The 21,963-nt window shown below is 32.0% G+C and overlaps 2 protein-coding genes across 2 annotated transcripts; both read right to left on the bottom strand.

The window, feature by feature from the left end:
• Positions 1-555: 555 nt before the first annotated feature.
• LOC136064385 (uncharacterized) lies at positions 556-1,413 on the bottom strand. Its single transcript, XM_065766072.1, has one exon. It carries the CDS (start codon positions 1,411-1,413, stop codon positions 556-558), a length of 858 nt encoding a protein of 285 aa, XP_065622144.1.
• A 12,317-nt stretch (positions 1,414-13,730) lies between these two features.
• On the bottom strand, positions 13,731-14,611 carry LOC112021670 (uncharacterized protein At1g15400). The gene has a single exon (XM_024054221.2). It carries the CDS (start codon positions 14,502-14,504, stop codon positions 14,130-14,132), a length of 375 nt encoding a protein of 124 aa, XP_023909989.2. The 5' UTR covers positions 14,505-14,611; the 3' UTR covers positions 13,731-14,129.
• Between the last annotated feature and the right edge of the window lie 7,352 nt (positions 14,612-21,963).

Here is a 21,963-nt window from a genome sequence, read left to right as displayed (position 1 = left end):
GATCTGATGGTAGCCTTGAAAGGCGTCTAGGAAACTCATCCGAGGATGGCCCACTGTTGCATCCACCAACTGATCTATTCGGGGTATAGGAAAAGGGTCCTTTGGGCACGCTCTATTGAGGTCCGTAAAATCAACACACACACGCCATTTTCCATTTTTCTTTTTCACTACGACTGTATTGGCCAACCACTGAGGGTAAAATACCTCCTTGATAGGCCCAGCCTGCTTTAACTTAGTCACCTCATCTTTAATAGCCTCGACGTGTACCCTGGACGGACGCCGAGGTGGTTGTTTCTTTGGAATAAACGAAGGATTGACGTTCAGATGACGACAAATGAACTCTGGATCCACTCCCGGGGCTTCATAGGCACTCCATGCAAACACATCAAGGTTTCTCCTAAGAACCTCAACCAACTGCTCTTTCTCTAACAAAGGCAACTGAGCACCAACCTGAAAGTACTTCTCTGGATCATCACCAACGCTCACCCTTTCCAAATATTCACACCTCATTTCCTCTCCGGAAGCGCTGAACTGGGCTCCCTGAATCCTTGATTGCTATAAATCACCCTCGGCTGTGGCCGAAGTACTTGTCTCTGGCCGATGTTGAATGGCCATTAGCATGCACTGCCTAGCCATGGTCTGATTTCCCAAAATTTCTGAAACCTCGCCTCCCGAGGGATACTTCACTTTCTGATGAATAGTGGAAGAAACAGCCCCCAAAGCATGCAACCAAGGTCTACCCAAAATAGCCGTATATGGAGAAAAAGCATCCACCACAATAAAATCCACATCCACCATATCTGAACCAGTCTGCACAGGTAATCTAACCATCCCCAACGGAGCGACCGATTTGCCCTCGAAGCCCACCAGTGGGGAACTATATGTTGTCAAATCTTCAGGTTTCAAATTCAGCCCCCTGAATAAATCAGGGTACATCACCTCAGCGGCACTTCCATCATCCACCATCATTCTTCTCACTTCATACCCTCCGATCCTAATCGTAACCACCAAAGCATCATCATGCGGTTGTATGGTTCCTCTCTTATCCTCTTCTGAGAAGCCTAACACCAGCGAGGTGCCCGGTCTGGCTCTCTTCGGCCTCGTACTAGAGCCCTCCTCCGAGCACTGAGACACAAACATTACCCCAAAAGGGCAAAACCCAGTTCTCCCCGGGGCAGCAAATATAACATTTATCGTGCCCAAAGGGGGTCCCCTCGAAGCATCCCCCTGAAATGCCGAGCCTACGTGGCCTCCTCGGCCGCCGGAGTGATGCAGAAGTTGGGTCAACTTCCCCTCTTGCACCAACTGTTCTAAGTGGTCCCACAAATTTTTACAATCTTCGATGAAATGTCCATGGTCTTGATGGTACTGGCAATAAAGGTTCCGATTACGCTTCGCAGGATCCCTCGCCATCCTATTGGGCCACCTAAAGAACGGCTCGTCCTTTATCTTCTCCAAAACTCGCTGCACTGGTTCTCAGAACACGGCACTAACCGCCTGGGAGTTGGCAGGTCCTGATTACCCCCCAAGTCCCTCCGAGATCGGTTGTTATTATACCGGTCCGACCTGAAATCCCTCCTCTCCTGAGTTACTGCCTTAGACTTTCCTCTGCCCTGCATCTGATCCTCCTCTACTCTTCTATATTTGTCTATCCGATCCATAAGCTGACGCACACTAGTAACAGGCTTGCCAGTCAGAGACTTCCTTAGACCATGCTCGGTTGGAAGACCTTCCTTAAAAGTGTTCATAGCCACGTCATCGTGAGCTCCATCTACCTCGTTGAACATTTCCCAATATCTGTCCGAGTAAGCCTTCAGGGTTTCCCCCTCCCGCATAAACATGGATAGTAGCGATCCCAAGGGTTGAACAACCCTCCTACATGTAATAAAACGGGCACCAAAAGCCTGGGTGAGCTTCTCAAAATAGTCAATAGTATTAGTTCTCAGGCCATTAAACCATCTCATTGCCACTGGGCCCAAGCTAGACGGGAAAACCTTGCACATTAAGGCCTCATCCCTGGCATGAATAGCCATTCTCTGGCTGTAGTGGCTAACATGTTCTACTGGGTCCGTTCGACCATTATAAATGGTGAACACAGGCTGGTAGAATCGCCGAGGAAGACTATCGTCCTCAATACGTCGCGTGAAGGGCGACTTAGAGACCTGACTCAAAGCTTTGTTCAAGGCGTCATTCCCCTGACCCTGGCGAGGCGGACTCTTATTCCTTCGCCCATGGTGGTACTCCTCCTCACACGAAAAAGATTCACTGGGTGGAGTTCTCGACCTTCACCTATAACTGGTGTCATCCGACTCCTCAGAGGAATGCCCAGAGTTATGAGCCTCACGCCTCCATTGCTCATGTCGCAATTCCCTCTTCAACTTGTCAATCTCACGCTGCATATTTCCTTCGCCCTTTACAGGGGAAACATGGCCTTTCCCCTGAGAGCGACTTCTATCTGTATTAATTGTTCGTGTACTTCCCTCACGATCCCCCCTGTGTTCGTGGGCTACCAATGGATTACTGTGCTGAGAGCCCCTAGACTCTGCCTGGTGCTGATTAGCACCCACCTGTTGTGGGCCCGTCAATGGTTGCTGTGGTACTCCTTCTTTCATCGCGAGTATCACACTTGCCTTTCCTTCTCAACAGATCAAGTTCTTCCCATAGACGGCGCCAATTGTAGGGACTCAACTTGGATTGGACCCAGAGTATGAATGGGTTTTCAGCCCAACAAGCCCAAACAATAAATTTTTAGAGTATGGGTACAAGAACTAGTACTGTTCGACAGGAAAGGTTATATTCGCTGAGTAACAAGGGATATGTTAGGCTGATTGTATGAGAAAAATTCTCCTTGGCTAGGTTTCAGTGAGCCTCTCTTATGCATTGAATCTTTGTTCTTTCTTTTTCCCTCCTTTTCTCCCCTCTTTTAATATCATCCGTTTCCATGTTATATACTCCGTTCTTTTCTCCAATTCCATTGTACACGTGTAGTTCTCATCTTGGGAACTCCTTTCTGTCCCATCCAGCACCTACCGGAACCTTTGCTCAGTGGCCATAAAGCTGCTTAGTTACTGTTCAGGTATCACCTCCACATTAATGCGTCCAGAGGGTTAGCTGGAAAGCATTTAATGTGGAGGTGATAGCCTTGGAAGATATTTGCTACCTTCCCCAACTCCTCCTTAGGTTTTTACTCAATTTCCAGTTCAGATACAACTTTGCAGAGTCTCCTAAATAAAATGAAAGTTACGTTCACCTCGGACGTGTGTCATGCCACTATACACGATATCCATCCCTTTCTCCTATATTATCCCCTCAATAATTCTTTTACACAATTCTCGGATAACTAAGCGTCCTCAGATTGGGCCGTTGGGCCCTGAGCCCACTTCTGAGGATTCCTATACCCTTTTAAATAACAGGCCCCACACATGTGTATGCATGAAAATTTTGATAATAGACTATTAGTTGGAGTAGAATTTAAATTTCAAAAACTTAGATGATAAAATTTTATCGAAATTAAATTATTGTTAAATCTTATCCCTTAATCAAGAGTCTTGTGACTTAATATCCTAATAAAATATTAATTTAATAAGATGCAACTTGAGGAAAAAAAAAGTGCGTTATGTGGGATTTAAGTTGAGAAAATTTGATGATATACTTTTAGTTTTATTTAAATTAAACAGATGTTAAATGTTATCCCTTATTTTGAGGAAATATATTATAACAAATAATATAAAATTAATTTACTAACCAATTGTCCTTAAAATGTTAATAATATGCTTTTAGTTAGAGTAGAAGTCAAAAGGTTGTATTATTTTTTTTTTTAGAAAAAAGACGTGGGTTATTGTCTAGGATTTAACTTTATAATTTTTTATAATAGACTTTTAGTTTGAGTAGAATTTAAATTTATTGAAATATTTAAGTTTAGAAATTTTTTATAATAGACTTTTAGTTTGAATATAATTTAAATTTATTGAAGTTTAAATGTATAAAATTGATTTACTAATTAGTTGTTCTTAAAATATTGATAATAAAATTTTAGTTGGAGTAGAAGTCAAAACAAGGTTCTTTTTTTTTTTAGAAAGAAAATGTGGGTTGTTATTTGGTGTTTAAGTTTAGAATTTTTTATAATAGACCTTTTTAGTTTGAATAGAATTAAAAAAAAAATTAAATGATAAAGATTTACCTAAATTAAACAATTTTTAAATATTATTCCTTAATTTAAGGAAACATATTCTAACAAATGATATAAAATTTATTTACTAATTTGTGATAGTAACCACTTGGCTTAATCATGGCTTTTAAACCCAACTTTTAGAATTTTTATAATAGAATTTTAGTTTGAATAGAATTTAAATTTGTTGAACTTTAAATGTATAAAATTAATTTACTAATTAGTTGTTCTTAAAATATTGATAATAGACTTTTATGTGGTATATGGTACAGGGTAATATTTTAGCATTTTCATGAATGTTTAAAGATTCTCATGTTTTGTTGGAAATTACGCCAATGAATCAAATGCTAGGAGAATCTAGATTCCCCCTTTAAACCCCTCTCAGTAGGAATGTGAATTCCCTTTAAAACAAGTGGGTATCCAGATTCTCAAGCTCAAAGAAAATTGTATTTTTTTTTTATAAATTAACAATTTTAACCCTTTGTCCTTATTATTTAAGCAGTTAAGATAAAATATGAGACAAATCATCAATATCTTTTCCCTTGTCTTTATATTTTACCGCCAAAATAATATAAACAGGATAGATAATTCTATTGTTATATTTTTTAACAAAGTTTTATTTAGGTTTTACGTGTGAAAAAAAAAATGAAAGGGACCCCTCCATTATTGTAAGGTATTCACTTTTTTTTTGTTATTGTGTGTGTTACTCAACAAATTATTAATAGTTTATATTTTGTTTTTCATTATTTATTTAGAGGAATTTTTTTTTTTTTTTTAAGAACTTGATAGTTCACATTCAAATCTAAAGATAAAATGGGAAAAATAAATAATTTATTTAAAATTCCTGAGAATAAACCAAATATTATCATCTTACATTCTTAGGAATCTTAAGATATTCCCAATGAAACCAAACATAGGAATAGACATATTCGTAGGCATTCAGATTGCAAGGAATCACATTCCTAGAAATCTAAATGTTAGGAGTATGGTGGATTCCCCCATGAGTAGAATTCAAAATGTGTGGTTTTTTTTTTTTTTTTTTTTAAATAAAACATGGGTTATTGTTTGAGATTTAAGTTTAGTATTTTATTTTTTTTTATAATAGACTTTTAGTTTGAATATAAATTAAATTTGTTGAAATTTAAATGATAAACTTTTACTTAAATTAAATAGTTGTTAAATATTATCCTTTAATTTAAGAAAATATATCCTAACAAATAATATAAAATCAATTTACTAATTAGTGAGAGTAGCTACTTAATGCAATCACGGCTTCTAAACCCAAATTTTGTTATATAGTATATAATATGATATGATAATCATTTAATTTTCATGTTGCCAGTTATTATGTCATGGGATGAATTATATAAGTAATAGACATCAAATGATCCCTAAGCCCAAAAAAAGAAAACACACACATATGTATATAGATATATTTGATCGGCAAAATCTTGTTTTTTTCCCCCAATTTTTATATTAGCAATGCTTGAAAGCTCTGATATTTTAATATACACAGTTATTATTGATCATAAGATTTCATTTATTTCAATAAGTCTCTTGGTAATAGCGTAAAACACTACTAAACATGTGATTATGATTAAAACAGAAATGGATCTGCTAAAATTTCTTTTTTGAAAGGAAATTTGATCATTTTTACCAGAAATTTTTTTTTTCTTTCCATTTCTTTTTTCCTTTTTTTCCCCCTTGTAGTTAGGCCATTGGAACTGTTTTTTAAAACTAAATGTTAATTTTGTCATTTTAGGATTCTTAGCATGCAACTTTCAATAACTATACACTTGAAACAGGTTCAAAATAAAATAGATGGGATATTATTAAAAAAATATATATATACAGAGAGGAAATAGCTAATCCTGGAATTAAAAAATAAAAACAAATAAATAAACCAATGTCAAATGTTTGGACTCAAAAATAAAATATAAAAAATAATAATAATAAAAAGATAGGTCAAATATGGTTGCGGCAAGGACCTTGATAAACGGATAGGAGAGAGTAGATTGGTCCAATTTGACTGCTATGTCGGTGACAGGTGTCTCCCTTCATTTTGATTGGACATCATAATTCATAGGACACATGCCTGGTTTCCTGTCAGACATGTGAACATTATGAAATTCACCTCACCATTTATTTAGGAATACAAAGTTTTTCAAAATTCGCTTCTCGAAAAAAGAAAAAAGTTTTTCAAAATTCTTTATAACAATTGTTGAGATATTATGATGTAACTCAAATTCACACAGGACAGAGGACTAGGAGGATTTATAGGTTCTAAATGTCATTAAATTTTATTCACCATAAGGCCAAATTTAGGAAATAGAGGAAAAAGAAAAGGGGAAAAAAAAACTATTGGAAAGAGTAATTACGCGATACAATATTTGGCATTATTATTATTTTTCTTCTAAAAAAAATGTTATAATAGGATGATTCATTTCATGATTAAATAATTTTTTTTTTCATGTATTCATAAAATTCGCTTTATCATTTTACCCAGACTCATATGGTTATGCTTCTGCAAACCTTCCCTCTAATTTCTAATTATGAAGGTCATCTCATGAATTTTTTTTCCCCTTTTTTGAAATAGTTTCAACTTATGAAATCCGCTTCAGTTGAGTTAATTAGAACTCATTCTCATAACTTTATAATAAAAATATTTTATTTGATTATGGATGACCATAAACCATATTTAATGGAGATTATATTGTTTAAATTTCTCTTATATATGATTTTTCTTTTTATAGTATTCAAAGTATTTATTTTGGAGGCATATATGATACATGGGGCCTAGGGGAAGGTCTAACATAGTGGAAGTCCAAGAGTTTTTTGAGTGTTTAACACAATTTTGATAAGTAGATAGTGGGGAAAGGGGCATCAAATTTGAATCACATATATGAGATACTACTAAAAAAGAAGAATATCATGTTTTTGTATCTTGGTAATTGTGATAAAGAAAAGTGAGTGTTTTGAGGAGTGTGAGATAAATAATAAAAAATTAATGATGAAATAGTATTTAAAATAGAAAATCTAATGTGGATGAAAATGAAAAGTAGTTAACTAAAATAAGAAAAATAGATTCTTATTCTATAATGGAAAAAATAAAATTGATGAGATAATACCAATACTCATATTATAGAATCACAAGTTTCGTAACTTTTTTTTTTTAACTTCCCAATGTTATTTATTGTTTTGATTCAATATCACTGAAATACAAAATTCCTATATCAGACTCGCAAATTAATCACTAACATCACTAAGTCTAATCTAAACTTAGAATACAAATGACTTCCCACTTTTGTTTATAATTTTGATTCAGTGTCTAATCTTATTTGTGGTGATTTTAAGACCCTATATTATGAGAGAGAGAGAGAGAGAACTATTAAATGTTGTGACCAAAATAATACAGTCAATAAATCTCTCTACTCTAAAATTTTGGGGTTAATTGCACTATGAGATATTTGTACTTTGCACCATCAAACTACAAAAATTTTGCAATTAACAACCCAATTATAACAATTCTAGCAATTTGCACCCCCATAGTTAGGGATGGCAAAAATTGGACATGACTCGCGAACCCGACACAACACGACATGAAATTAGCAGGTTATGGGTTCGTATAATATTCGGGTTGACACGGCTAACCCGTCTAATAAACGAGTTGGGTTAGTGTTGAACATATAGAACCCATTTGACCCATCTGATTTGTTTAATTAAATGACATTTTACCAGTATACCCTTCAATTTCTAGATATATAAACTTATTAGTTGTTGTGGTTTATTTTCTTTGACATATTGTGATTGATTATTTGTGATATTATGATATGCTTTAATTTTGAATGATTATTTGTGATGCAATTACTTATTAGTTTTGAATTTTATATTAAAAAAAATTTATTTGTTTTTTTTTCATAATTTTTTTTTTCATTTTAATAAAATCTAATAAACAGGTCGACATGATGGACTCGTTTAATAAATGGGTCATGTTAGGGCTGAGGAATCTTGATCCGTTTAATAAACATGTCGGGTTAGTGTTGACCTATATCATCAAATACTCATGACTTAACACGACACGAACCCGACACGTGAACATGAATTTGCCACCTCTACCCATAGTTCATTTGGATGTTAACTCCAACGTGCGACCTTCGGAAAATGAAATGACTAGATGTACTCAAATTTACTGAGTCACCCTCACCTTAAAAATGAATAAATTAAAAAAAAAAAAAACCCTTATCCCAAAATCCTAATCTTAACAGTAATAACTGTAATATGATGCCCGAAATCCCTTTTACTCATTTATTTTTTTATTCAGGCCAAAGCATGATGAAACATGGCAAAATGGAAAGGTTTGATCGGTTTGTCTCTTCTACGAATGCGATGTTTGATAAACTTTAAAAGTGCTACATAATTTAACATTGACATTATTATTGTCTTGAAACCTTAATCTCAACCTCTACCATGCACTTTGCATTTTTTTCTCTCAGCCTCTAGGCTCTTCTCTTTCTTCCTGTGTTTCTGTTTCCTATAGTGTAGGGTGAAAATTACTAAATTTATTATAAATGAGGTATGATTTTTAAATTTTTATAATTTGGGGCACAAAGTGCAAATACCACCACATAGTTTAGGGTAGATTTGTATTAACCCTTGAATCTAACATGAAATGCGATAAATAAAGGATAGTTCAGTCACACTTGTTTTCTTTTCTAACAACAGACAAATAGTAGACAAACCTAAAATGGTTATGGCAATTGCCCCATCTAAGTAGTAAATCTTTTTTTTTTTTTTGGTTGCTAATTCTAAAACAGTGAAACTTTAATGGAGGAGAGCAGCCATTGTTTTGTTCTCCCTACTTTTTATTGTTAACTAATTGATTTTTTTGGCATAAAGAATTTGATGTATACCTAAGTCGTGGTCCGTTTAATGTTTTTTCATTTTAATTTTCTTTCTTTCTTTTTGGTATGGTCTCTTACCCTACTACTAGGTATTGATTGATTTATTTATTTTTTTTTTTATTTTTTTTATGGGAGGTATTGATTGATTATCTTGTTGACAACTTTTGGCGAAATCATGACTAGGTGATACCTCCATCATTGAAGATATAACACTTTTTCTCAATAATTTGATTTTGATCCTTACTTTGATGTGAATGGTGGTGGGTCGAATGAAAGGGACCGTAATGTTATTTCAGACCAGTGATTTATGGGTTTAAATTTTTTTACCAACACTGTTAATCTCCATATGCATCATCATCGATAAACACCAAAAATATGCATGATCAATGATTAGTTGGTCAGCGAATTGATCAAGGTTGCAGCCTAAATGATGGGACTTCTAAGGGTAAAAAAATTAACAAATACATGATTTTATTTTATTTACATGATTCCCATATTATTTTTTGTCCATTTAGATCTTACATTTAGGCAACTTTTGCCAAACTTGGTGTATTAGTCAAAAAGATAATATATAATGTTGAGAACAAAAAAGGGATTACAATTTTTCCTACAATTTTTGCCGCGACTAGCTTATGTGGCAAGCTGTGAGTGGTGGAATTGTGAAACCACCACTCATGGCTTGTCACGGAAATAAATTGTGACAAAAATTATGATAAAAAGTTGTGATCCTAATATTTTTATAGTTTATTAGTTGAATTTTGAGGAAAGGAATTAGGATAACCACGTTGACATTTTTTTAATGCCGATAGGGCGCATACGTTTTGTTCGGAATCGTACTTTTTAAGGCAAGTTCGTAAGATTTATAGTTCTCAGTTTCGCTTAGCCTTGTTATTATATTTATAGCTGTTTAGTTTGAAATTGTAATTTTTTTTTTTCTAATGACAAAATCGTACATTATAAGACTTATGGCTGTTTTTTGCAAAGCTTAGGGCGAGAGGAACGCAATCCAAATTAAGAAAATAAACAATAAAAAGGTGGAACGTACAAATATGGTTTTTTTTTTTTTTTTTTTTTGTCCCGATGATATTATGAGCTCAAATCTTACCATTTGAGAATTTATAATTTAAAAAATAAGTGCATATTTTAGAAGAGAGAGATGCTATGTCTACAACATTTTTACAACAAATCACAGGTAGTTAGTTGTTATTGGTTCAAATTTGAAACTAACACTAAGATTACTTTTTTGTCCCAACAATAACAACCAGTAACAACCTGCCACTTAGGATTTGTTGTAAAAATGTTGTAGACATATCATTTCTCTTTAGAAGAAGTATACATTTTATGATTGAGAGATGCTACATCTACAACAATTTTATAACATTTTTACAACAAATCACAAGTGGTTAGTTGTTATTAGTTCAAATTTAAAACTAACACTAAGATTACTTTTTTACCCTAATAATAACAACCAGTAATAACTTACTACTTAGGATTTGTTGTAAAAATGTTGTAGACATATCATTTCTCTTTATGATTTTAATAAAAATAAATTGCAAATTATATCCCTACAGTATGGGAACATTTAGATTTTACACTCTAAAATTTTAAAATTTGAATTTTATCTCCTGAAATTCTATTTTGTTTGCATCAACTGCCCCTTCACCCATATTTTCAACTAAGTACCACATAAACCTACTATGCGTATTTAGTTTGTTTAATAAAATGATGTCACATCATTTTTGTAGCCTAAAAAATTAAATAATAAAAAATGATATGGTATAATAGAAATGGGGTGACATCATTTTATTTAATGAACTAAACATGCGTGGCAAACTTATGTGATACTTAACGAAAAATATGGATGGAGGGACTGCTGATGCAAATGAAATAGAACATCAAAGGTAAATTTCAAATTCTGAAATTTCAGAGGTGAAGTTCAAAAACTCCCAAACTTTAGAGCTGTAGGTTGCAATTTAGCCTTTTAATAAGCAAAAACTTAGTAACCTCCTAAAGTGAATTCACAATTTGACCCTAGCTATTATAGGACAGACTAACCAGTAGTGGAGTTAAGAATTTATCTTTGAAAATGGTGTTAAATGTTTTTGCTATCAATAATACATTTTATAAAAATTCATATACTGACAAATTAAAATGATTGAAACGAGAAAATAAATAGTTGGGGAAAATAATAATTGGCTAAGCAAAAAGCCTAACGGGCCACATTTTCCGATCATACTCTCCTTGAAGCTTGAAGGCCTAACACATTGTTTAAAGCTCAAAACTTACAATCTAAGAATTATTTAAAAAAAAAAAAAAAAAAACCCTCTATATATAGTTAGTAACCATTTGTTTAAGCTTATTTTCTCTAGGTTATTAGGTTCAACTTTTTAAGACTTTTTCTAGATATAGCATATTAAAAATTTGATGTAAGATATGTCATGTACCCGCACAAATATAAGCAATCTATATATAATAATTGCAAACATATAATTTGATTAATTAAAAGTAAACTGAGAGAATAAATCAATATTGTAGATGCAGTGATTAATTATTATTATTATTATTATTTTATAAATTGCATGGCATCTAATCTCTTCCAATTATTCAAAATTTTGAATTTGTAACAAAAACCCTATAAAACATGAACAAAAGTACTTACAAAGTGTCTTGACTCTTGACCTAAATACCTTTTTCTTTTTATATTTTCATTTTAAATGTGGATTCCAAATAATGTGGGATATTGGGGGGATCCGTGGGTTTGGTTTCATGGAAAGAAAAGTAAGATAGTATTGGTGAAAAAGGGATGGGGTTTTTTTGGATTTTTTTTTTTTTTTTTTTGGGAGAGAATTTCAACCTATAGCGTCCGCTCCTAATGATAGCTCTTTATCATCAAACCAAGACACTAATCAGTTTTTGGTGAAAGCAGGAATTAAACCTCAGATCTCTTATACAACTATTAGAGATTTTACTAGTTGAGTTAACTGAAACCCACTTTAAGTTATGGGTAATCTTCTCAATTGTAAAAAATAAGAAGATTTCTAAAACATTTTTACAAAATAGAGATTATTTTACTACTTTTTAAATAAAATATATTGTGCATGTGCGTGGGCACTTTTGAAAGAGCGGAGGGTGTGTTGATGACATTATTGCTTTATCCGGAGTAGGTTCTTCTAGGCCAATACCACTTACATGAGAGGGGAAAATACCCATCTCATCCTCCACAATCCACATGAGAGGATGGCATCAAGGAAGAAATATATATATATATATATATATAATGTGAATATAGTAACTTCTTTTTTTCTAATAACAATATGATTGTACCTCATGTTATTATTTTCATTTCCTTTTTCATTAGATAGGCTAATCCACTTTGTAATCAAGTATGGATAATAGAAAGTATTTTTCATTGATAAATGACAGTACACGTAATATATGGATTTTGAACTCATTTTTTATGAGAGAAAGAAAAGAAATGTTCTTGAAACATAGCTCATTAACAGATGAAAATAGAATATCATAAATTTATAGCACGAGCATTAAAAAAAATGTACAGAGTAGTATATACTGAGCAAGCTGCTTCCACAAAGCTTATGCTAGAATCAGTTTGATGCCAAGGACAGCTTTGTATATATGATAAGCATTAAAGCATTTGTATCAAACAATGTAAAATAGAAAAAGGTATCAATTTCATACATTCAACTCTCAAAATGATCACTCATATCAGATAAGTTAAAAATGTGTAAATTTGCAATGTGTACAGTAACTGTGTAAATTTACAAAAACAATATTCACTTTGCATATAACTTTTTATTTTTTCTTTACATATCTCGAGACTAAAGGAAGATAATAGATGATAATTATTATGTGTGAAAAGAGAGAAACAATTAAGAACATTAAGAAAAATTGATATTTCAATGTGATATATTATAAAATAGATAATTTGATGTGAGTGTTTTAAAAAGTGCGTAAATAAAATAGAAAAAATAGATTCTTATGCTAAGATAGAAAAAATTGATATTTTTTGCACATATGAATACTCTTAAGGCTAATAAATTGGTACTTCATATTTTTTTGTTACATTAATAGCTAGAAGTGAAGGATTGAACGACTTGAATATGAATTGAACTACAAATTATAGCTATATTATATAATCAAGGAGAGTATGACCACTTACAACAATCCCAATTTTAAAGAATCCAAAAAATCAAGTTAAAGATCCTAATGCTATAATCAATCACTTGTGTCAACAACCAACTAAAACATAACATGCGAAAGGCAAAATGGATGTTTTTTAGTGGCAAAATAGAGCAGAGCGAGAGCGACAATTGAAGAGACTAGGATAGCAAGGTCCACCATTCTTTGGTGATCCCGAGAGCACAAAATTTTCCTTTTACCAAAGATAGAAAAAGCAGGATCGAGGAGATTCTCAAAGGTTCTGACTTTTCACTTTTAACCATGGAGATAGAGATGAGATCCCAATACCGACCATGAAATTAAAATCTCACATGTACAACATGGAAAGATTCCTTCCTAAAAGTATATACGTCCCACATCAAAACCCAAGTTTTTTTTTTTTTTTTTTCTCAATACATCAAAACTAAGTCGCATAAAAAACAATTCCACATCAAAACAACTTTGTTCACAAGAGAGAAAAATAATAGAGATTGAAAAAGATCCCCAATTGACATTTGCTTTTTACAAAACAAAGTTTCCCAAAGATTAAATCTAGGAAAAGAAACATAAAATATATACACATAATTACATCTACCAAAACCACCAAACCATCTCTAAAATCTAAGAGAAACAAAACATGAACATGACCACAGATAGCAAACAAGAAATTTAGAACCAAAAAAAAAAAAAAAAAATTACATTAATCATTTGTCTTTGTTTCCCAAAACTCTTAACATCTCACTTTATTGAGATGAACTTAACTTACCCCCCTAGCAAGCTAAAAAAACTAAAACATATACTATATAAGAACACTATAAAAAGAACCTTATAGTACTCCACGTCCACCGGAATTTCTCAACTCCGGTCACCGGAAAACAGCAAATTTATCGTGATCTATGCTTACCACGCTTTGTCCTGTGACCACCCTTTTTGTCCGGATTTCCGAAAGCCCGGCAAAGCCCACAAGCGGAGACCTTCGGCGATGGCGGCTCGATGGCCGGAGACACCTTTCCAGTGCGGTAGCCGCGTGTTCCACCGTTGGATCGGCTGCGCTCGATGGTGTTGGTTGATCCAACGTTTATTGATGGCTTAACCTCTTTGATATCCAACTTCTCTACCAGCTCTTGTTGTTGCCCTTGTTCTTGGTCATCTTTTTGGTTCACTTTGTTTAGCTCCTCAGATATGAACCTGTCATCCCACACAAGCCCTGATGAGCCTTGCCTCCTAAATGAAACTGCAGATCTTTGCAAACCAGCCATGCCCTCTGTCTCTCTGTCTCTCTCTAGATCTTTCTTAGGCAATGTGAAACCTTTTTTAGTTGTTGTAACTTGTAAAGAAGACCTTTTTTGCTTATATATAAAGAGAGAGAAGGGCTAGGAGGATAGAAAGAAGGTTTTTTTTTTTTTTTTTTCCTTTTTTTGAAGTTATCATGAGGTCATAACATAACAACTGGGTCAACTTTTACTGTTCTTTTCATATTTGTTTATGTTAAAATTGTATATTATAATTTATAAGATGGGTTTGTTTAATTTTCTTAATTATTGTATTGTGTAATTTGTCTGTTTATATTTAGTTTTCTGTGAAAAGATTTATTGCAGTAGTATGGGCTTGATTGAGTGTTTTGTCCACCACCACTGACCTGGCCTTCATTATCTTGTACAAGTAAAAGCTAGCCACCTTATTTTTATTAATTTTTTATAAAAAATTTTAGAAAGATTAATTCTTTTTTAATGATTATAAATGTTCGATGTGGTTTCCAGGATAAGCAAATTCAACAAGAAGAAGAAAGAAATTTGGGTTTAAATTCAAAAGTAGTTATAACCTGTGATTTCGGGTTTTAGTGTGGTTAGTTGGTGGCATGTGCATTTTTTAAGTTAAAAGAATTAAAATATAAACACTGGTGTCGTTTAATTTTTCTTTGACAATTTTGGAAATTTATTGGCTAGTCTTTGAAAGAAAATAGAATACTTAAAAAGAGAAATGTTATGTCTACATTATTTTCACAACAAATTCTATGTGACAAGTTGTTATTATTGGGATAAAAAAGTAATTTCAGTGTTAGGTTCAAATTAGAACTAATAACAACTAATCATATATGATTTATTGTAAAAATGTTATAAACATAATATCTCTTAAAATTAAATGGTGCTCTATTCTCTCGAATTCATGGTGGATCCCATTAATTAAATACATAGTGAGGTTCATCATGAATATGAGAGAAAGAAATATGCCGTAACTGCACTTCGAAAACTTCTAATAATTACTCTATAATTTATATTAGTTTCATAATCATAAAATGATCTAATTAATGGATACTCTTATAGCAATTTTTACTAGAACCATTTTAGTAAAAATCTTATACTGTTTTAGACTTTTAATAGGAAATAGAAAACGCTAGTAAAAATTCAAATTCATTTTTTTATTTTTCTAATAAAAAATTCTTAAAATGGTTCATTAACAAACGCCCTTTGGGCATTCGTTAACAAAATCCATCATTAAAACTTTGTCATCTTAACCCTTGACAAGTCTAGAGTTTCGATAATTGACTACATTCTCCTAGGACCACAACTTTTATGGCACAATTTTTGTTCTAACTTTGATATGGCTAATTGTAAGAAGTTGTCTATCATTTACACATTGACCTGCTACTTGTTCTACTTCTACACCAATTACAATTAATCACATTAGAATTATAACAAAAGTTATGACTCAAAAATTGTGCCCACACCATCATGACATGTAACATGTGGGTCAAGGGGAGGGGATCATAGGTTCAAACTCTAGAGGGAGCATTACAAGGGTAAATAAGGTAGATTAGGATTTCTAACTCAACTCAAAAAAAAAAAAAAAAAAAAAAGTGTGCAGTGATTTTCGCGTTTGCTATTTAAAAGATTTTTACTGCGTTAAAAAGAAATTTGGGAGATTTTATTTTATTTTTTGAGACAAACAATAGAATTTTTATATTTTTTTGAAAATGGAGTGTAATGTACCCTTAAATGATTCTGTTGTAGCTAATTTATTGATGCTAAAAGATTCATAAGAACTTTGATACGGAGATACTGAAAGATAAATTTGTATAAGAAATCACTAAAACTTAGGGGAAGTTCTAACGAAAAAATTTACTATACAAAGTGTTTTTCTTTTTCATAGGGAACAGTACAAACTTTTAGATTTTTTTTTTTTTTTTTTTTTTGGGGGAGTGGGGGGCGGGGGGCGCTAAATAACAAACTTTTGGAATAGCTCATTACGTGTCCTTTCTTCTAGCTTCAAAAAAAAAAAAAAAAAAAAAAAAAAAAAAAAAAAAAAGGGCTCATCAAAGTGGCATTTGGTACAGGGTAATATTTTAGGATTCCTGAGAATGTTGAAATAATCCTACATTTAGGTTGCAAATCGCACAAGAGGCATCTAGATTTTCAAGCTTTAAAAAATTACATTTGTTATAAATTGACAATCTTATCATTTAATTAATGGAGAAAAAACATACTTATTAAAAAATTGGAGATAAAACATAATACAAATCATTCGTATTTATTCCTTTATTTTTTATCTCTTCCCACCACAACAATATAAATGCTAAAATTATATATATATATATATATATATTGTAGGGAGTGGAAGAGTCCTCCCCCTTTCTAGGCCTAAAGCCCAGATGTTAGTTGGGCCTCGGGGAATAAATTGGGCCATACACCCATGTTCATAAAGGGGCCCAATGAAGTTATAATAATTGAAGGAAGGGTGCGGGGTTGTCTTGAGTAACCCGAGGAAGGTAGGAGCCTTTGTAAATCGTACCCGTAGAGGGAGCAACAAGATAAATGGAGCCAAACTATATCCGAGGCGAGATGCATGGGAAATCCCACATTTTACTTCTAGGGGGTACCTTGAACCTCAGGGAGTCTTCTAGATGCTATAGGAAGGTTGAAGATCTTTACCTTTGCATTAGTGAGGGGGTTCCATCCAACTCCTACCGCATTGAATGCAATAAGACAATTTGAATAGTACAAATACTCCTAGAAGTCAAAATTTCAGGATAAGGGAATGGAGGAAACCGATAAAGGAGGAGAAAATATCCTTGAAAACCCAGCTGAAGATTGGACAACTGTAAAGATAAGAACAAGGCATGTACCTATATAAGGGAAGAGGGAAGCAAGTAGAGGGGGTGACAAAAAAAAAAGGATATAGAAAAAAAGGAAAAAGAAAAAACATCAATCTGTCTAAGAGAGAGAGAGAAAGTGTGGCACCACAGGAAAAGAGAGAAACTTCTGTTGTAATACTCTAGTTTTATATGAAATAAATGGTGTTGATGAAGTCAATTGTTTGAGTCTTCCATTGTAGAATCTTAATTCCCTCTATGCATTTTTATAAGTGAATTGTCTATCAATCAAACTATTTCCTGAGGAGCCTTACGTTATCCCCCGAGAAGTGTAGTTTTTGACCCCCACAAACACAATGATTGTCTTTTTCAAATTTGTTTTTATTCTCTTACATAACTAATAATTGAAAGGGTGGAGTAAAAGATCGTTAGAGGGAAAAATGAAACATATGTGCTCAACAATTAATATTGTTTTATGTATGTCACTATATATACATGCAATTAATAGCGTATATCTTATTTTTAAATTGATTAATTAAATTTTAAAACTTGTCAATTTTATTATTAATATTCTCATTTTTTTTGTATTTAATTTGTAATTTTTTTATGGGAATTTAATCTGTAATTGACATTACCATTGAAGATTTATTGTTTGAACCAGTGAGAAAAACTAACATTAGGTCCATCAAAAAAAAAAAAAAAAAAAACATTATATATTTTAGTTCAAGGGACATTTAATATATATATATATATATATATATATATATATAGACACACACGTAGATTTATACACATTATCAACAAATACAACGTACGTGATTTAATGTAAAATGTCACTCGTGAATATTTACTAATATTTTGATTTAAAAAACAAATAAAATAATGTAATATCTACTGTATTGTATTTATTTTCTATGTTTTTTCTTTATACATCTGAATAAACTATGATGTAATTTTCTCATAGGGAAATTTTACTTAAAATTATCCAATAATGATTTTTTGGGACAAAATTGCAAAATGCCCCTTTTGGGCAAACTAAGCAATGTTTTACTCGCTTTCTCAAACTAATTAGGGAAATGCCCCTCTTTTAAAACTCGATTTTCTCAAAATCGAGTTATAAAAAAAAAAAAAAAAATTCTGGAGCCCTATAACGGCGTTTTTAAGGACCTATAGTGACGTTTTGTAACTCGACTTCCATTAAATCGAGTTATAGGCAATTTTTTTAATTTTTTTTACCTATAACTCGATTTCTTATTAATCGAGTTACAAAACGTCACTATAGGTCCTAAAAACGTCACTATAGGCTCCTTAAAAATGCCGCTATAGGGCCTAAATCGATTTTCAGAAATTCGATTTTCAAAAGAGGGGCATTTCCCTAATTAGTTTGAGAAAGAGGGCAAAACGCTACTTAGTTTTCCCAAAATGGGCATTTAGCAATTTTGTCCTGATTTTTTGTCATTGGATAAACATCAAGTACAGTTCATATTTCTTCTCCAAAAGAAAAGTACAGTTCATATCAATTTTTGTTAAATTCATAAAATGATTATAAGTATAATAATTTTAAACCATATAATTACCATTTGAGCGCTTGAACCTTTGGGTTTTAACTTGAAAATAATATTAATTTATCAAATTTCTTGGATAATTATCTCAAAATTTAATTAGTTATGAAAACTGATAAGTTACTACAAAAAGAATTTAAACTCACAAGTTACAACACTTTTGGAAAGTAACAATATTTTTTGGTACCTATTTCTTCTAAATAAAAACTTGTGTTTCTATGTGAGTTCTAGTTAACTTAACTGGTAAAGTCTATCATTAAAAGTGGGTGCCATATGTTGGAACTCTCTAAAAAAAACACTTTTGTTTCTTTGTTTTCTCCTTCTTTTTTTCTTTTTTTTTTTCTTTTTCTTTTCTATCCTTATTTTTTTGTTATAACCGTTGAACCTTAAAAGAAAATTGATATAATAGATATTATTTCTTTCTTTCTTTTTATGTAACTTTACAAATAAAAGATTTATATGGAAAAGAAAATGTGGAAATAAAAAAAGAAAAGACAGGAAAAAAAAATGGTAAGAGATTTTGGTAAGGCGGGGCAATTCCTTCCCCCACTCCCCCTCGACCTAGCCCCTAGCTCTACCCTTGATAGTGAGATATCCGTTGTTGTATATATAAAGCATATACAAGATAGGTTGTAATGTGTGTGTGTGTGTGTGAAAAGGTGTCTATAGAAAGGACATAATCTTTCATATTGGATATATATTAAAAGTACATTTTGATGAAAAAGTGTCTATTGAAAGGATATAACCTTTCATATTGCATATATATCAAAAGTTTCTTTTAACCAAAAGGTACCTATTGAAGGGTTATAATCATTTGGATATAAATAGTGGCTTATATTCATTTGATAACTACTTTTTCTCTCCCAAAAGTTAGTTTCTAAGAAACACAAGAAATCCTGTAGGTATTTTCCAAAATTGCTATTTGTAGAACCTAATAAACTTGGTTGTATCCTGAAGACATGTTTGTAAAAACCCTTTAGCAACTTGCGTGTGGGGACAAATATTATTTAAGGATAACATTCAATTGTGCCTCCTAGTCAATAACTAATTACTATTAACTTGATGTGTTCATTTTTTTTCTTTCATTCTTACTCTTTGATTTGGTAAAATCCCCAACAATCTTGGACAATATTTGCTACAAGGCAAGGAGTGAATAATGGTACAACTTTGAAGATGTTGAACCATGATTTGATGAAATTGGATCGCTTTGATGGAAGCAATTTTACTCGGTGGAAAGAGCAATTGGCTTGTATTTGAAGAGGTCTTCAATTGATGAATCGATCATAATGAAGATTCAATGGAACATGGCTTAAAGAAACAAAGTTTCATTGTTGGCAAGACAAGGCAATAATTCTTTCATATTGTGGATGCATTAAAAGCCATGTTCATAGTTTGAACATTGAAGGTATGGATTTCTTGTTCATGAGCAATTCGAATTTCAAATTGATTGATGAGTTTCTTTGTTAGAATATTTGCATGTGTTGCGAATTTTATGAATTGAGAAATAAGAATGAACTTTTGACATGCATAAATGTTATAATTAAAGTGAAGTAGAAAATCTAAATGATGGGAATTTAAACTCTTAAAGTGATAGATTATGTGAATATTTTCCTTAGTGATTTTCTAAATTATGTGAAAACATTAAATAACATGTCAGAAGATTTCACTTTTGATCAATTCAAAAGTGATTGTGAACAATGTTCAAAGTGGAAGTTCTAGTAAGACCAATAAACACTTGAATTTGAATAAGAGTGTGAGTGGTTTTAAAAGAATAGCTCTAAGAATTCCAATGATGACTAGTAGAATATGTCATGTTTCCTTTGTGGAAAGAAAGACCATTATATTTGAGAATGTAAGTTCTTAAAAGAATAAGAAGGATGACGATGAAAATGCCAATGAAGCAATTGTCATTGAGAACATTATTGCTATAATTCATATGACTGTAATTACAAATCCTTTCGATTGGTGATTTGATTCGGGTGCAATGTTGCATGTGTGCAGTCAAGGCATATTTTAAGACTTATGAGAAGTCTTCCATAGAACTAGAGATGCTTGTGGACATCCACAGTAAGGCAAAAGTTCATGGAAAGTGCATTATTAAAGTGAAATTGAGTTTTGGCAAGAAGTTCTTTTGACCAATGTTTTTCATGTACTTTATATCAAGAAAAGCCAATTTGTTATTTAAGAATGATCTTGTCCAAGAATGGGATATTAGTAGGCAATGGATATGCTACTAATGACATGTTCAAATTGAGTGTTATTATTTAAGATGTTTCTGGTTGTCTTTATATTGTTGATTCTTTTATTAGTGGCATGCTAGATTGAGACATTTAAATTTCAAATTCTTGAAGTTTATATCAAAGCATGATATAATTTTATATAAACATGATTTGAGTTGAATAGTATATTAACTAGAGATGGTGAATATTTCTAAATGGACATTCTTCTTGACCAATGTTTTTCACGTACTTTAAATCAAGAAAAGTCAATTTGTTATTTAAGAATTGTCTTGTCCAAGAATGGGATATTAGTAGGCAATGGATATGCTACTAATGACATGTTTCAAACTAAGTGTTATTATTTAAGATGTTTTTGGTTGTGCTTATATTGTTGATTCTTTTATTAGTGGCATGCTAGATTGAGACATTTAAATTTCAAATTCTTGAAGTTTCTATCAAAGCATAAGATAATTTTATATAAGCATGATTTGAGTTGAATGGTATATTAACTAGAGATTGTGAATATGTCTAAATGAATATTCTTCTTGACTAATGCTTTTCATATACTTTATATCAAGAAAAGCCAATTTGTTATTTAAGAATGGTCTTGTTCAATAATGGAATATTAGTTGGCAATGGATATGCTACTAATGACATATTCAAACTGAGTGTTATTGTTTAAGAGTTTTTTTTGTTGTGCTTATATTGTTGATTCTTTTATTTGTGGCATGCTAGATTGAGACACTTAAATTTCAAATTCTTGAAGTTTATATCAAAGCATGATATAATTTTATATAAGCATGATATAATTTTCTATAAGCATGATTTGAGTTGAATAGTATATTAA

The sequence above is a fragment of the Quercus suber genome, unplaced genomic scaffold (genome assembly GCF_002906115.3).
Source record: "Quercus suber isolate HL8 unplaced genomic scaffold, Cork oak 2.0 scaffold_678, whole genome shotgun sequence".
NCBI lineage: Eukaryota > Viridiplantae > Streptophyta > Magnoliopsida > Fagales > Fagaceae > Quercus > Quercus suber.
The sequence above is the reverse complement of the archived record's forward strand: the minus strand, read 5'-3'. Positions and strand labels throughout refer to the sequence as shown.

Bases quoted from the DNA above. Each gene is read 5' to 3' on its own strand.
- LOC136064385 (XM_065766072.1), bottom strand. From the start codon at position 1,413: ATGGCGAGGGATCCTGCGAAGCGTAATCGGAACCTTTATTGCCAGTAC.
- LOC112021670 (XM_024054221.2), bottom strand. From the start codon at position 14,504: ATGGCTGGTTTGCAAAGATCTGCAGTTTCATTTAGGAGGCAAGGCTCA.